At 40.7% G+C, this 15,611-nt stretch overlaps 1 protein-coding gene across 3 annotated transcripts in view; it reads right to left on the minus strand.

The window, feature by feature from the left end:
- The window catches only part of ARMC2 (armadillo repeat containing 2), a 1,279,645-nt gene that overhangs the window by 585,406 nt on the left and 678,628 nt on the right, over nucleotides 1–15,611 (minus strand). For all 3 annotated transcript variants that reach the window (XM_044065306.1, XM_044065323.1, XM_044065313.1), the window contains exons 9-10: nucleotides 10,812–10,914; nucleotides 10,170–10,393 (exon numbers count right to left, since the gene is read on the minus strand). In XM_044065306.1, the coding sequence (XP_043921241.1) occupies nucleotides 10,170–10,393; nucleotides 10,812–10,914 (327 nt within the window). The remainder of the gene's footprint in view (nucleotides 1–10,169; nucleotides 10,394–10,811; nucleotides 10,915–15,611) is intronic.

Below are 15,611 nucleotides of genomic sequence, written 5' to 3' on the forward strand. Positions count from 1 at the left end.
GCTCATCAACCACCTTGCGCATAAAAGAAGGATTAGTCCAAAGAGACACCTGGTCTCTGATAAACCAAAACAGAAGAAATGGCCATGAGAGCCTGATGTTCAGACACTCTCTTGGTGAGAGCTAACAAAAGAACAGTCTTCCAAGTACAATGTTGCAAGGAAACTGAGCTAGCAGGTTCAAAAGGAGCAGAGTCAATTTTTCAAGAAGAAAAACGAGGTCCCAAGAAGGCAGACTAGGCTTTCTGGGAGGCTTGATATGAAGGATGCCTTTAAGAAATTGCTTGACTTCAAAACAAGAGTCCAAAAAAGGAGTCAAGGGAAGATGAACAGAAACTGCTGAAAGCTGAGCTTTAACTGAAGAATATGCCAACCCAGAATGGAGCAGATCACACAAATAGGATAGATCCAGAGGAACCTCCACCAATAGGGGATACTGATGGCAAGAGAGGCACAAGACAGAAAACCTCTTCCATTTAAACATGTATGATTTTTTTTGTGATGTTTTCTGGCCTCCTGCAAAACCTAGAGCATGTCCTCACAAAAAAAGTGCCTAAAATGAATCAAAACTCTATCACCCACAGTTTTGTTTGAAGAGTTGACAGGTAAGGATGGATAAGAGATCCCTTGTCTTGTGTGAGAAGCTCCACCCAGTGAGATAACCTGCGCTGTTTGCCCCTGGCCAAGTCATAAAGAAGGGGGAACCAATGCTGTCTAGGCCAAAAGAGAGTTACCAGCAAGATTTTGGGATAATTCTGCCCGATTATGTGCAGAACTTGAGGCGAAAGAGGGGAGAGGCAAAATAACATTTCCACCCAAGGAAAAAAAAATCCACCCACTTTCCAAGTCAAATGACTTGGTACTCTGGAACAGAAAAGAGGAAGTTGTCTGTTCATTGTGGAGGCAAAAAGATCTACCTGAGGAATACCCCACCATTGGGAATATGTCCAGAAACACATCTCTATGAAGTTTCCATTCAAGAACCTGTGTGCTGGACCTGCTGAATGAATCTGCTACTACACTGAGTTCTGATGGAAACTCCCTGAAGAGACACTTGATACTGGATATCCAGATCCCATGTCTGAAGAGCTAATCTGCAAAGAAGATAGGACCTCATGCTCGGTATACTGTCCTTGAAGACTTTGAGGGACCAGGGTGGAAAATGGTATGAAAAGCTTGCAGAGTCAAAAGCAAAGCTCTCGACTCTTTTATGTTAATATGATCTGACATCTGATGAGGAGACCAGAGACCATGGACCTTTAGAGGACTGCAGGAGGCCCCCTACCTCAAGGCTTCTGAGTACAATTCCTGAGACAGAATGGGAGTCTGGAAGGGAACCCCTGGATTGAGACAGGGTTGTTGAATTCACTATTGAAACTCAAGTTTGAGACAAGGAAGTAGAGGAACGGGGTCTCCAGAGGGTGGCAATGTTGAAGCCACACTAAATTGAGATAAAACTGTAGCTTCCTCATATGGAGCCTGGTGAGAGGAAGCATGGGAATAGTGGAGGCCATAAACCCCAGAACCCAGAGAAACTCGCTGGCTATAAGAGAGACAGATGAAGGAGAGACTAGAAAAAGATTGACAGAAACGAAACCTTTTGAGCAGGAAGAGAAATCAACATGGGAAGAGTCTGAAGCTGGCACCCTAAGAAGATATGATCCTAGGAGGGAGTTAGAACAGATTTCTTGAGACTTATGGTGAATCCCAGACTTTGCAAAAGACAAGAAGTAAAGTGGATATCCTTCAACAAACTGTTGAGAGAAGAAATCTGAATAAGTAGGTCATCAAGATAGGGAAAAATCTGTATCCCTTGAGGTCTGCAAGTGGCAATGATAGGAGTGAGGCACTTGGAGAATACAATTAGGGCAGTAGAAAGGCCAAAGGGCAAAGCAGAGAACTGAAAAGGAGAGGAAGAAACAGGGAAACAAACAGGTCCAGGGAAATCAAGAAGACCTGGGGAAGAAAAAAAGGAAACACGGTCTAATTAGACATTTGGAAGGAAGGGACCTTCAGAAAGGTGTTGAGCAAAGAAAGATCCAGAATGGGTCTCCAGGTGTCCTCCTTTTTGGAACCAAAATTCTGGAGTAAAACTCCATTCCCAATTGGGAGGGTGGAACCAGCTGAATGGTGCCCTGATCCAAAAGAGACTGTAAAACCTCTGTAAAGTGAGGAAGCTGTTCCCAAGGAGGCTGTGGAATGTCTGAGAGGGGAGGGGGGATTTCCAAACCATGAAATACCACTGATGAATGCTAGATATGACTCCAGATTCTGATACCAATTTGGAAGGGACAGAGAAAGGCAGAGACACAGTGGAACTTGACTGAGAGAAAGAGAAGGCCAACTGTCAAATAGAGACAGACTTGTCCTGAAAGGAAGGCTTCTGAGAGGAAGAAGTCTGAGTGGATATAGCAGGAAGAATATAGTACAGCTGTGTACACTTACCATAAATGTAGATGTTCGAGTGTATTCACTGTTGCAGTCATTACATTTGGGTAATCTGCTGGCAGGTTGCCTCAGTCAGCCTGATTAACAAAGTCTTGGGTCCTGCATCGGGTTGCTGTCCCTTCTTCCATGATGTCAGGTCATCAGGGGTATAAAACATGCAGCAGACATCAGGTGCCCCCCAAATGGGGAGCAAAATATATATATATATATATATATATATATATATATATATATATATATATATATAAATAATTTAAAATACAAAAAAAATACCTCCAAACAAAAGCAAATACACCAAAAAAGGCTTTTAAGTGTAGTAAAAGAAAGTAGAGGCACAGTAAGAGAAAAAACAGGGGGCTGGAGGGAGGGTAACAAGGACTGCAACAGTGAATACACTTGAACATCTACATTTATGGCAAGTGTACACAACTGTACTATGTTCTTCATGTTTCACTGTTGCAGTAATTACATTTGGGTAGATTCCCAAAGCTATGGTTGGGTGGATGGATTTATACAGCATTAGGACCGGCTATAAGGCCCTGCAATACAGCAGTGGCAAAGCCAGCTCTGGATTTAGAGAAAATTGGTAAATGATAATGTTTGGTAAAAGTATGAACTGAACTCCAGGTAGCAGCTTCTAGAATATCTCTGGTAGGAACACCTCTGAGAAAGGCTGTAGAAGTAGCTGCAGCCCTGGTGGAATGGGATCTGACCCCCTGGGGATAGGTATTCCATGGTGCTTATAGCAGAAATGAATACAATGGCTTACCCATTTGGAAATGGTTTGCTTTGAAATAGCCTTTCCCTCTGCCCCTGCAGCAAATGCTACCAGCAGTTGTTTAGATTTTCTTTGAGATTTAGTCCTGTCCAAGTAAAATTTAAGTTGTCTGTAAACATCCAATGAATGCAGAATCTGCTCCCCCTTGTTCTGTGGATTGGGAAAGTAAGTTGGCAAATGAATGGACGGATTAAGAGCCACACTGGATACCACCTTGGGCATGAAGGATGGGTTGGTCCTGAGTGACACCCTGTCCGCATGAAAAATGATGAGTCTCCACTGCCATAAGGGCCTGTAATTCAGAAATCCTTCTTGCCGAAGTGATTGCTAAAAGGAAGGCTGTTTTCCAGGAGATAAATTTTAAGTCTGCTGTAGCAGCTGGCTCAAAAGGAGGGAGAATGAGTTTCTCTAATACAAAGTTAAGGTCCCAGGCAGGGGTTGGAGCTCTCCTGGGTGGTCTCAAGTTTTTGGCCCCTCTGAGATACTGCCTTAGTAGAGGATGAGAGAAGAGGGGAGGTTCTGTGTTGTAATGAGCTGAAATGGCTGAGGCATGGATTTTTATGGAAGAAAAAGACAGGCCCTTGTGAAGCATCTCAGTTAAGTATTGCAAAATCTGAAGTAAATTAGGCACTGCTGTGCTTATCCCTAGAGATTGATTCCAGGCACAGAATCTTTTCCATTTGTCAGCATAAGATTTGCTAGTACTAGGTCTTCTCGCCTCTAAAATGACATCCATCACAGGTTTGCTGAGGGATGCTAAGGGGGAATTTAAGTGATTAGCCAAGCTGCAAGATTCAAAGTTTGGAGCTGAGGGTGCAGAATTTGGTTGTTCTGCTGAGACAGTAAGGAAGGTGTCTAAGGCAGGTGCCATGGAGAGATTTGTGACAGACTGCATAGGAGTGGGTACCAGTGTTGACGAGGCCAGTCTGGAGCAATCAGAATCATTTTTGGTTTGTCCTGTTTGACTTTTAGTAGAACTTTGGAGAGCAGAGGCAGAGGGGGAAAGGCATAGAGTGATAGGTTTTCCCAGCTGAAGGACGCAGCATCCACTTTCCAGGCTTTTTTGTGAGGAGTTCTTGTGCAAAATGTGTCCAACTGGTAGTTCTGGGATGAGGCAAAAAGATCTATGTCTGGGCTCCCCCATTTGCATGTCAACATGTTGAAAATCCATGGGTCCAGTTTCCATTCGTGTGGGTCCATGAGATTTCTGCTTAGTTCGACTGCCAAAATATTCAGCTTTCCAGGCAGGAATTGAGCTTGTAGTTGTACTTGATAGCTCAAGGCTGTGTTCCACAATGCCATGGCTAGTCTGCAGAGGGTGTAAGAATGTGTACCCCCCTGCTTGTTTATGTACCACATAACTGTGGTGTTGTCTGTCTTTACCATTAGTTGTCCTGGATGAAGGTAGTCCTTGAAGGCTGTCAGTGCATTCTGTAAAGCTAGCATTTCTTTGTGATTGATATGAAGGTTCATTTGATTTGGGCTCCATTTGCCCTGAATGCACTTCCCCTTCCAGATGAGTCCCCCATGCACAGTCTGATGCATCTGTAGTTAGGGTTTGGGCGGCAGGGGGTGGTGTGAATGGCAGTCCCTTGTTTTGGTGGCAGGCCTCTGCCCACCATAGGAACTCTAGTTGCAGGCAAGGAATGATAGGAATCATTGTTTCCAGGCTGTGACAATGTTGACTCCATAAACTTTTTAAGTACCACTGAAGTTTCCTCATATGCAGTCTTGCATATGGAATTAGAAAAATGCAGTAGGCCATGAACCCCAAGGCTTGCAGTATTTGTCTTGCAGATAGCACGGTTTTTGTGGCCACCTGTTTGAAGTAAGTCACCAAGTTAAGTTGTTTTTCTGGCGTAAGGAAAGCCATCTGGGTAGTTGTATTCAAGCTTGCACCCAGGAATGTAATTTTTTGAGAGGGTATCAGTTGTGATTTCTTTTTGTTTATAGTGTACCCTAGACAAGTTAGAACCCTTTTTACAAACGCCAGATGTTTTAGAAGAATGTCCTTGTTTTCTGCCTGAACTAGACAATCGTCCAGGTATGGATATATTTGAATACTTCTTTGCCTGCAAAATGCAATTACTGGAGCCAGGCACTTTGTAAAGACCCTGGGTGCAGTAGATAAGCCAAAGGGCAGTGCAGAGAACTGATAATGCAAGTAGCCTGTTTTGAAGTGGAGGTATCTTCTGCAAGATTCCCTGATTGTGATATGCAGGTAAGCCTCTTTTAAATCTAGAGTTGCCAACCAGGCATCTTTGCCTAGCATAGGAAGTAACTGGTGAAGAGTCAGCATCTTGAATTTTGGAATATCTCGAAAGGTGTTTAGAGTAGACAGGTCCAGAATTGGACGCCATGATTTGTCTTTTCTGGGTACCAGGAAAAGTCTGGAATAGAAACTTTGTCCCTTTTCTTCTTCTGGTACTAGTTGAATAGCCCACATGTTTAAGAGAGAAAGTACTTGTTTCTGGGCCTCTGCCCACTGATTTGGGGGCAGGTCTGGCCATCTGTTTGGAGTTGGCAACGTGTGGAAATGAAATCTGTGTCCCTGGGATACTATATTTAAAACCCATTTGTCCTGGGTTATAAGTTGCCAGTTTTTTGCATGAAGAGTCAGTTTTCCCCCCAAAGGGGCAGCTAAAAGGCAAGTGCTTGGTAATTCTAGAGGAAAGTCATTGAGACTGCTTACCATAGGGAGGTGTCTTGTTGTTTCCAGATCTGGAAGAGGAGGCACCCCATTACTTAGTTCTGAAACTGAAACCTGGAGCCTTTGCAATGTCTGGGTTTGACTTGAGTGGATCTGGAAGGAACTGGAAAGGAACAGTTCTTAGTAGGCCAGTGCCTACTAAATCTTGGAGGTTGTACTTGTAAGAAATATTTCACAGTTTGCATAGATTTAGCTTTATCTTCCATCTTTTTTAGAACTTCTTCAGCCTTATTACCAAAGAGACGGTCCTGTTGCAAAGAAGCATCCAACAATTTTGCTTTAACATGATCAGGCAGAGATTGCTCTTTGAGCCAAGCATGCCTTCTAAGCACAAACCCAGTTACAGCAGTCCTGCAAGAGGCCTCCAAAGAATCAAAACCATATTGCAAAGTATGTTTTCCAACTTGTTCAGCTGAATGCAATAAATCCTGTAAATCTTTATTTTCCACACAGTCAGAAATCAATATAATTTTCTGTTTAAGCAGTCCCATGATATGCTGCAGATATGTTAGAATATGGAATTGACAGTTTAAAGCCCTGATTGCCAAGGTTGCAGAAGTATAAACCTTCTTACCCTATCTATCCAGCGCCCTGGAATCTCTATCAGAAGGTGTAGGATTTTTAGCAGTAGAAGCCTTAATGCCCTTGGGGCCCTGAGAAATGGTTTTAGGATCTGCAACAGGATTTTTGAAAAGGAATTTGTGGGAGTCAGGAACCCTGTAGTATCTGTCTGGCTTGCAAGGGGCCCGAGGCAGAGAATCAGGAGCCATACTAGATTCTGAAAACACATCATCAACAATGTCTAGAACAGGACGTATAGCCAAAGGCCTATGCTGAGGAAGAAGGAAATCCCTAAGCCTCTTTTTAGATTCAGAAAAATCCTGACTTTCCCAGTTGGAATGTTCCCTTAAGGTATGCAAAGTTTCCCCAAAAGAAAAATCCTCAGGGGGAGAAGCAGAAGGAATGGAATCCTCTGCATCAGAGTCCTCATAAGTAGATATAGAAAAATCCTGTTCATTAGAAGAGTCAGAAGAAATAGAGTCCTGTTCAGACAATTCATAGTCAACTTCAGCCCTAGGCCTCTTAGAAAGGGGGGGGGGGGTGTCTACCCCTGATTAGAGTAATTAAATCGTCAGCCATTTTGATCATTTGTTTTTTAGGCATAGGGGGCTTGCAGCTGTGGCCTGGGCACTGTTTTTTTTAGACATAGATCAAGATTTTGGCCTTAATATCGAAGATGGTGTCGGTTTCATACACAAATCTGTAGGCTTGAATACACCCTCAGAAGCCGGTGCCTGTACAGTGACTCCGGACCCATCTAAGGTAGAGACATCCGCAGGTTCCATAATTGAAGCATCTCGCGGCATACCAGACTCGAATGGGTCTCAGTAGAGGCCTGCCAATTAGAAGTAGCGGGTATCAGTGGCTGCGAAAGTGCCTCACTGAGTACCGGCTAAATGGTGACTGGCTTAGGAGAAGCATCGTCGGCAGTTTTGGACCTCAACGGCCTGTCTTTTTTTCTTTGCGTTTTTTCGTTATTCCGGTAGTCGGATTGCTAACCAACGACATTTTCGGATAATTAAACCGTTATCCAAAATATTTAGTAGCAAAAATGTACCAACAATGGATAGTGCGCTGATTAAATAAAGCACAGAACTGGCAACAAGGTACGTCTTGGTCAGGGCCTAGGCAAGGAATACAGTACAAATGGAAATCCTTATGAGGTATTTTGCTTCCCACAAGTAATACAATTATTAACTTTTACTGACATTGGTAAGGAGCAAGAAAAAGTTTCCCTAACGGGGTACTTAGCTTTTTAGTTGAAGACTTCGGTTCTGAAACGAAAATTTCAGGAGTTGGCCGACCGGCACTTGCAAACTGCTTCTGCTTCGGGTACCGCGTGGCAAGAAAGACTGATTTAATGGCGTCAGCTGCATGTTTTATACCCCTGATGACCTGACGTCATGGAAGAAGGGACAGCAACTGATGCAGGACCCAAAACTTTGTTTATCAAGCCGACTGAGGGCAACCTGCCAGCAGATTACCCCAAATGTAATGACTGCAACAATGAAACACGAAGAACATTCCTAGATTCCTGGTTACCCCTGAGAGATGGGTGAGTCTGTCTGCAAAAAAAGGCAAACTTAGAAGGGTAATTCCTTTGGAATTTTTGGAGAGCAGAGACAAAAATATGTTCCTGCAAGGCCTCACCCTTATTCTGATGAGACTTAAACAGGCTAGTAGCAGCTGTGCTAAAAAGATTTTTATTGTCCAAACTTGGCTTTAATATTATCAAGAAAGACAGACAAGAATATGCCTCATCAAAGAACCAAAAGTAGCAGCCCTGGAAGAGGCATCAAGAGCATCATAGTTGCATTTTATGGACTGATGGGCAACCTGGGAAGTGGATCCAAGGAGGGAAAGAAGTGAAGCCTTCCCCATCAGAATCAGGAAGCTCAGAGACCACTGAAGCAACCAGAGAAAGAAGGGCCAAAACATACTTAGACATGTGGGTTTGGTAACTAATAGCCCTAAAAAACAAGGTAGCAGCAGTATATACTTTTTTTACCCAACCTCTTCATTGCTCAACTATCCTTATCTGAGGGAAGAAACTTAGTAGATGGCAACAGCTTAGAAGGTTTGTCAGAGGAACCTAACACAAGTGAAGGATCATTAGAAGGGCACTTATACAAAAATTTACAATCCTCAGGCATCTTAAAGAATCTGTCAGGTTTCTAAATTCTAAGGAGCCAGGGGTTGAAAATCAGCAGCCACAGAAGCAGCAGAAAAGGTGTCCAAAAGAGATTCCAAAACAGGAGGAACAATAAGTGTTTAGGATACTCCATTTGTAAAAGCTCATATCGTTTTTTGAATGTCAGAAACCTGGGAGCAATCTCATTTGTAATCCATCACATGAGCAGCAAGGATAATTTTTCAAGGGGAAGTCCTGGCTCAAAGAATCCTTTTTCTCAGAACCATAGCCTAGAAGGGAAGGAATGAGAGAAGAGTAAGCTAGGGATTCTTCCCCAGAGTCCAAGTCATAATCTGAGGAATCCAATTTCCTAGGCCTCTTAACAGGGGCGGAAGACCAGGGAGGAGGCATGGACAGACACCCTTTGAAGAGACCTTCAAGGCCATTAAAGCACTGAAAAGATCAGGAGCAAAATCTTGCCACTCACGTTGGGGATCTTAACAAAAGGGGTAAAGTGTTTGTTTTTTCTTTCTTCCTGAGTGGGCATCCACCCGAAAGACTCTCAGTGGTTCAGACCCTTGATGATATTTTAATAACCATAGTAAAAAGGTCTTCCCTTACCAAATTCTGAGGAATCCTCCTTGGCCCCGCAGAAATAATCAGAGGAGGTTCACCCTCAACATCCAGAATGGATGTTGGAAAATCCTCCAACGTGTGAGAAGTTGGATTCATGCTGGCCTCTGATGAGTCGAAGCAGAGAAATCAGAGGCAAGCATCAGACAGTCTTCAATGCCTTCACTAACTTCTAGAAAGAGACATCCAGGGAGGTTGGACAGCAACTAGATTAGACCAAGCCATTTGGCCTTCTTCTTGACAGATGGCTGACCCTTGGGACGGTAGGATTCTTCTGCAGTACCCCATGTCTAACAGCTTAAGTCATTGGTTCTCAAGGTTTATCAACAAGGAAGATAAGTGACTATGAAAGATCTTAAGGTAAAACATTTGACAGATGGTGCTCTGCATATGGTTGTAGGAAGTGCCAAACCAAAAAAGACGGAATCTGCCTCCCACACTGACTTTTTCCCTTCTTGGATAACAAGAGCACAAGTACAATACAATAAAGAAAAAAGGCGGAGTAGAAAGAAACCCTAACAGGGCACTTACCAGAAGATGACTTAGTATTCAGCACACCAGAAAGGCCTTCAGAGCAATGTCCAACAATGGCATTCTGACTGGCAGCAAAGAAGTTTTGACTGTGTCCGTATGTCACCTTTATGTCCTACCCCTTGTGTGGGGAGCATACATGTGACATACAGCACCTATAAAATGTAAATGCTTTGGTATACTGGTCTATCCTTGGCAGAAGATCCTTTATGTAAAGGATACTGCAAAAGTGATATGGAAGGGCATCAAACGGACTAAGGGAATGAGCATAGAGAGGTCACCCTCACACTCTGAGGCAGGGAGAAAACATAACAGAAAAAAAAAACTCTTCTTCTAAGTGCTTGTTTAGTGATAGTGGCTGAACCATACTTGTTACTCACCTGGACTAACAAATTCCCAGAAATGGGAAGGAGACTGTCACTTTCTTTATCAGTATTACTGATGTGCTTCATTAGCTGCACCAGTGTTTCTAATAAGTTCTCATTAAGCATGTACTTGATAAGATTTGCATTCCCTGAAAGAAACTTGATTGCACCCAAGCAGTATAAAAGTGCCTCGCTGTTTGACAACATATCTTCAGATTTAAGAACATCCAGCAACGAATCTGTAAACAGAAAAAAAAGTGGTTTAGTACAACATACATGTAAAACATCTTTATGTTCACATACTTTTGTGAAGCATAAACACTTTTGCAAAACTTTAAATGATTGTAAGAAGCTGTTTTATGCTTAGAAATAAATAATTCAAGATCACAAAAAAAAAATTAATCTGGTAAGGTTCTCAGCGTTTTCTTAAAACTTTGGTACATCTCTAATCCATATGCATTTGAACCAGATTTGTATTAGTATCCACCTGTTAATTTAATAGTCACAAAATAATATTTTTTCCAGTACTACAATTACTTAGCATCTGAACTTCACAATGAAGTCAAGAAGTATAATTACAATTTATTCTGTAATTAATTAAAAATAAACTAAATGTGTATGCATATATTATCACCCATTTAGAAGAGTAATACCTACCTAATATGTTCTCAGTTTGAAAAAGGACGTCATTGTTCTCACACCTGCTAATTTTAAAGATGAGCTTGCAGACATTGAGAAGGTTCTTTCCAGTTACTCTGAGCTGCAAGTGTAAACATAATATTTTACATTTAGTAAAAAAATTGTACAAATTATGTTGGATAACTAATGCATTGATTTACAGTTCTCTACAATCCATGTTTATCTCATTTTAAAAGACAAGAACATATGCCTAAAGGCAATATGCAACATTCCTTTATGGATTCAGAGCAAAGTTCTCAATACTTTTATCTCAATATTACAATGCACCCAAGAGACTATCTACTGTAAATTACAGTGAACTAAACAGCACGAGGTGTATCATGTTATAAAAATTCCTCACTGAAAATAAAGTTTTCTCATTCATTCACTACTTGGAATTCACAATCAGTGGGATGTGATACTGGATCAATAACATGCTAAGTTGCTGAAATAATATTTTAAAAATGGAACCACCAGTATATTCTGTAAATGTACATAGATCTAACAGAGATTCATGTTAGCAAGGCCTGTGGCTTGGTTAAAAAAAAAAAAAAAAAAGTTCAGTGAGGTCCTGAAATTTTCCATTTATTTTCTCCTCTTCCTTCCTCACATTCCTTGGGAAGTGTTATATACTTCAAAGAAATTCACACAAAGGCAGTGAATATATCTGGAAAGTATAGTTATGAGTAAGTATACTTGTGATAGAAGTTTTCACAGACAGGTCACCAAACAGTGAATCAGAAAAAGAAGTTATGTACTCACCATAACATTCCATTTGTGGTGTCCATTTTCATTCTTTCTCAGTTCCTGAGTTTGGATCCAGTCCTTGAATCAGACTCGGCCACTTCTACCAGTTCACAGATCACAAACTCTCAAGCCCCTCCCTTTTCCAAATGCCCTAGTCCCTAACATACTTCAGATCTTGTTTGCTTCCCCTAACATCTGTAGAAAATTGTAGAAACGTAAAATAGCAGGATAAAATAACAGAATCTGGGACAAAAACAAAGGTTCCTACAGCATTTTTGATCCTTCCAAAAGACAATAAAGGAGGGGGTTGGTGGGAGGAAAGGCAAGGAAGAATGAAAATGGGCAATACAGACGGAACACTGTGGTGAGTACATAACTTCTTTATCTGATGTTGTCAATTTTCATTCATTCCTCAACTCTTGGTGCAGAGTCCCCAGCTACCTAAACCCTGGGAAGACTCTAAAGAAGATATTCCTAAGTATAGGAAGTTCACCCCGGGGATCACTCCAGTGGCTCTATTTGATAGAGGCACTGGGAACTAATGACAGGTGTCACAAAGCCAGGGCACTTCTATGGGCTAGGCTTATAAAAGCCCCAGGGCTATTAGCCTAGTACACACCTATGAACGACTGAGCCAAAGGCTGCTCTTCCCCTAGAGACCACATCCAATTTGTAGTGAGTAATAAAGGTATGAGGATTAGCCTAAGTTGTGGCTGCAAAAAATATTATCCAGTGATGATCTAGACAAAAATAAGCTGAAAAAGTTGCCATAGATCTGGTAGAATGTGCTTTTGGTGGCTTGGGTAAAGGCATGCCCAGTTTATTATAAACATATTATAAACAAAGGTAATACAATCAGTCAACCATTTGGCTAAAGTTACTTTAGAGACTGATTTGCCTAATTTTGAACACAAAAAAGAAACAACTGTTTTGATTTTCTAAAAATGTTTGGTTCTATGCAAGTAAAACTGTGATTGTCTGTGAACATCTAATAGGTGTAGCATATACTCTCCTTTATTTAAGAAATTTAGAAAGAAGACTGGCAGGTTGATAGTTTGATTAATACTGGATGTTGGCACCACCTTAGGAAGAAAGGAAGGCTTGGTTTATTATGTGGACAGTCTATCCTTATGAAAGATCAAATAAGGAGGTTTAGAAGATAAGGCCTGTAATTCCGAAATTTATGTGGCAGACAAAATAGCTACTAAAAAGATAGTTTCCAGGTTAAACATTTTAGCTCGGTTTTAGCTGAAGGTTCAAATGGACACAGGGTTAGAGCTTGCAAGACTAGATCTAAATCCCAAGGGGAAGTAGTATCTTTAATTGGAGGTCCAAGAAAAGTTCCTATTAGAAAGGCTCTGTAAAGTTTGGAGTATCCTAGAGATGAATTTACTATTCCTATATGACAGTTGGAAATGGCGGTTAACTGTACTTTTACAGTAGAAGAGCTAGCTCTGTCAATGAAACTTGAGGCTAAACATTCCAGAACTTTAGGAATAGGAGCTGAACATGATCTAATTCTTTTAGTTGCACCAAAATTACAAATCTTTTCCATTTGCTCATGTAAAGTTTCCTAGAGGGAGCTTTGTGGGGTGATAAAAGAATATGATGAAGAAGATGAGACCAAAGAAAGGGAAAAACAAACTTGATGAGGCCAATAAGGGGCAATAAGGATTACTGTGCTTTTCAATTGAGATGCTTTCTGAAAAAATTGGGGATTAAGGATAACAGGGGTAAGCATAAAGGAGACTAACAAGCCAGTCATGAAGTAAACCATCTCTTGGTGACTCCCATGGTGGGGAAATGAGGACAAAGAACCTCTTGCACTCATTGCAGCGAGGAGATGCAAAGAGGATGGTTGGCCTCATCAATGGAATTTCTTCTCCACCACTTTTATGTTGAGAGACCACTCATGAGGCATCAGAATAGATCTGGTCACCATAACTGCAATTTGTTGGTTTTCCCTGGAATGTGCATTGCTATTAGAAATCAATTGGATGAGATCGCCCATTGTTACACTCTCATAGCTTCTCAACAAAGGGGTTAAGATTTGGTTCTCCCGTGTTTGTTGATGTACCAGACCACGGACGTATTATCTGTTTGAATAGCAATTGTCCCAGTGGGAAGAATGTCTTGAAAGGCCTATAAGGGTGTAAGAACTATTGATGGAATAGAAAACAAAGTTATGAACATACAATAGAGTCTCACTCACAATATCAAAGTCGCTAAACTTGAGAGTAAAACAGTGACCACGTCCATATGCTAAGGCGGCAAATGAAATCTGAGGTATGTTAGGGATTGGGCATTACAGGAAAGGGAGGAGCTTGAGAGTTTCCGTAATCCACGTGCTGATAGTAGCGGCCAATTCAGTTCTGAGGATCGGATCCAAACCCAAGAGTTGATGAAGAATGAAAACTGACAACATCAGATCATTTGGTCAATGAACCTCATTTGTCTTTACTCCTCCGTCAGAATTTTCATCAGCAGAGACACTTGCTGTAGGAACACCGATGCTGATCTTGTGCACGCATTTCATGGAACCTTGGTTGATGTGCAAGTCACTCATATACAGCATGTTACTAGGATCTTTCTTCATTTCTTTGAGCCCCTTCTGACTGCTATAGTGATTTGTTAATTTAATAATCCATTACCCAGAACACAGCAAAACATTATGAAACATAAGAGCAACTGTGGAATAATCTAATAAAATTTTACAGTAAAAGTAGACATACCCTTCTCAGTAGAAAGAAGGAAGGATTGTTTTACTGTTGCAGTGACCTACCCTCAAAGATCAACTGTTACAGTAAAATTTACTGTGGAGCTGACTGGTACGAGAAGATTTATTTGAATTTATATTTTATTTATCACTGTTTTCACTGCTTGTAGGTAGGAAGGGATAGATTGTTAACAAGATTTACATTGACTCCTATTTTGTTTTACCTTTAATTTCACTGTTGGTTGTTAGAATGGGATACGTTTTAGACAAGCAAGCTGTAGCCACCCCAAGGAGCCTAGACAGCTGTAAACTCACATAGACTACAGAGAGGAAAATCCTGAGCATATCTAAACAATCCTACCTTAGTTTGTGATTTACTGATTTTTTTTTCTGTTAAAAAAAAGTGTGACTGAGCAATAGTGAGCAGAAGTTACTGCATGCCTTTGCATGCAATGTAAAGGAATTACAGTTTTTATCTGGCTTGCAGTACAACTTTACTGTACTTATTTAATATTTAGTTGTATATTGCTTGTGTGACTTTTTGTCATATAAGTTGATTTAAGTTCTCTTTGAATTCTGTGGTTACTGATTTTGATTATTTTATTCTTTTACAATATTTTAGTCGTTTGAAGCTGAAAACAGATTCCTTAAATGAATATGCAATTAATGATTTGCTAATGCACAAATATCTTGTACAGTATAACAAAAGATATGCATATTTAAAGATAACAACTGATAACACTGGTGATCTGTGTTCCTTGTGTCAAAAGTTGGATGATTTGCTTACCATTGTTAGAAGTAAATCTAGACTTGATGATGATTGCACTGTGCAATTGGCATGGCTTGGAGAACTGTTGTTTCATATATTAATGATTGGACTAATTAACTAAATAATGTTAGGCAAAAAACAAATAAAACACCTTTAGGAAGTGATGCCTCCATTGTCTGTAAAGATCATTCAACCCCTATGAAACAAGACAATGCCCCTGACAACTTTGGAATCCTGGATGCAAGTATTTAGCAATCTGAGGATCCGGTTTGTTTACAAGGAAAAAAAAAAAAGACAGGAAGAAGTTCACAACAAATAACTGTTTGTTACTTACATTAGACCCAAACTTAAGTATGAAATTACAATATGGAAACTATAAGAAAACAAGCATGAGGAAATTGGAAATAGTATTATACCAAGGGCAGCCATGGTTGTGAACATTTTAAGTTATTATGAAAGACTAAAATATCTGAACTTGTACAGTGTTGCTTACAGATATCTAAGAGGAGATCTTATTCAGGTATACAGGACATTTAGAGACAACTAC

The sequence above is a fragment of the Protopterus annectens genome, chromosome 1.part0 (assembly GCF_019279795.1).
Source record: "Protopterus annectens isolate FY-2018-M chromosome 1.part0, PAN1.0, whole genome shotgun sequence".
Classification (NCBI taxonomy): Eukaryota; Metazoa; Chordata; order Ceratodontiformes; family Protopteridae; genus Protopterus; species Protopterus annectens.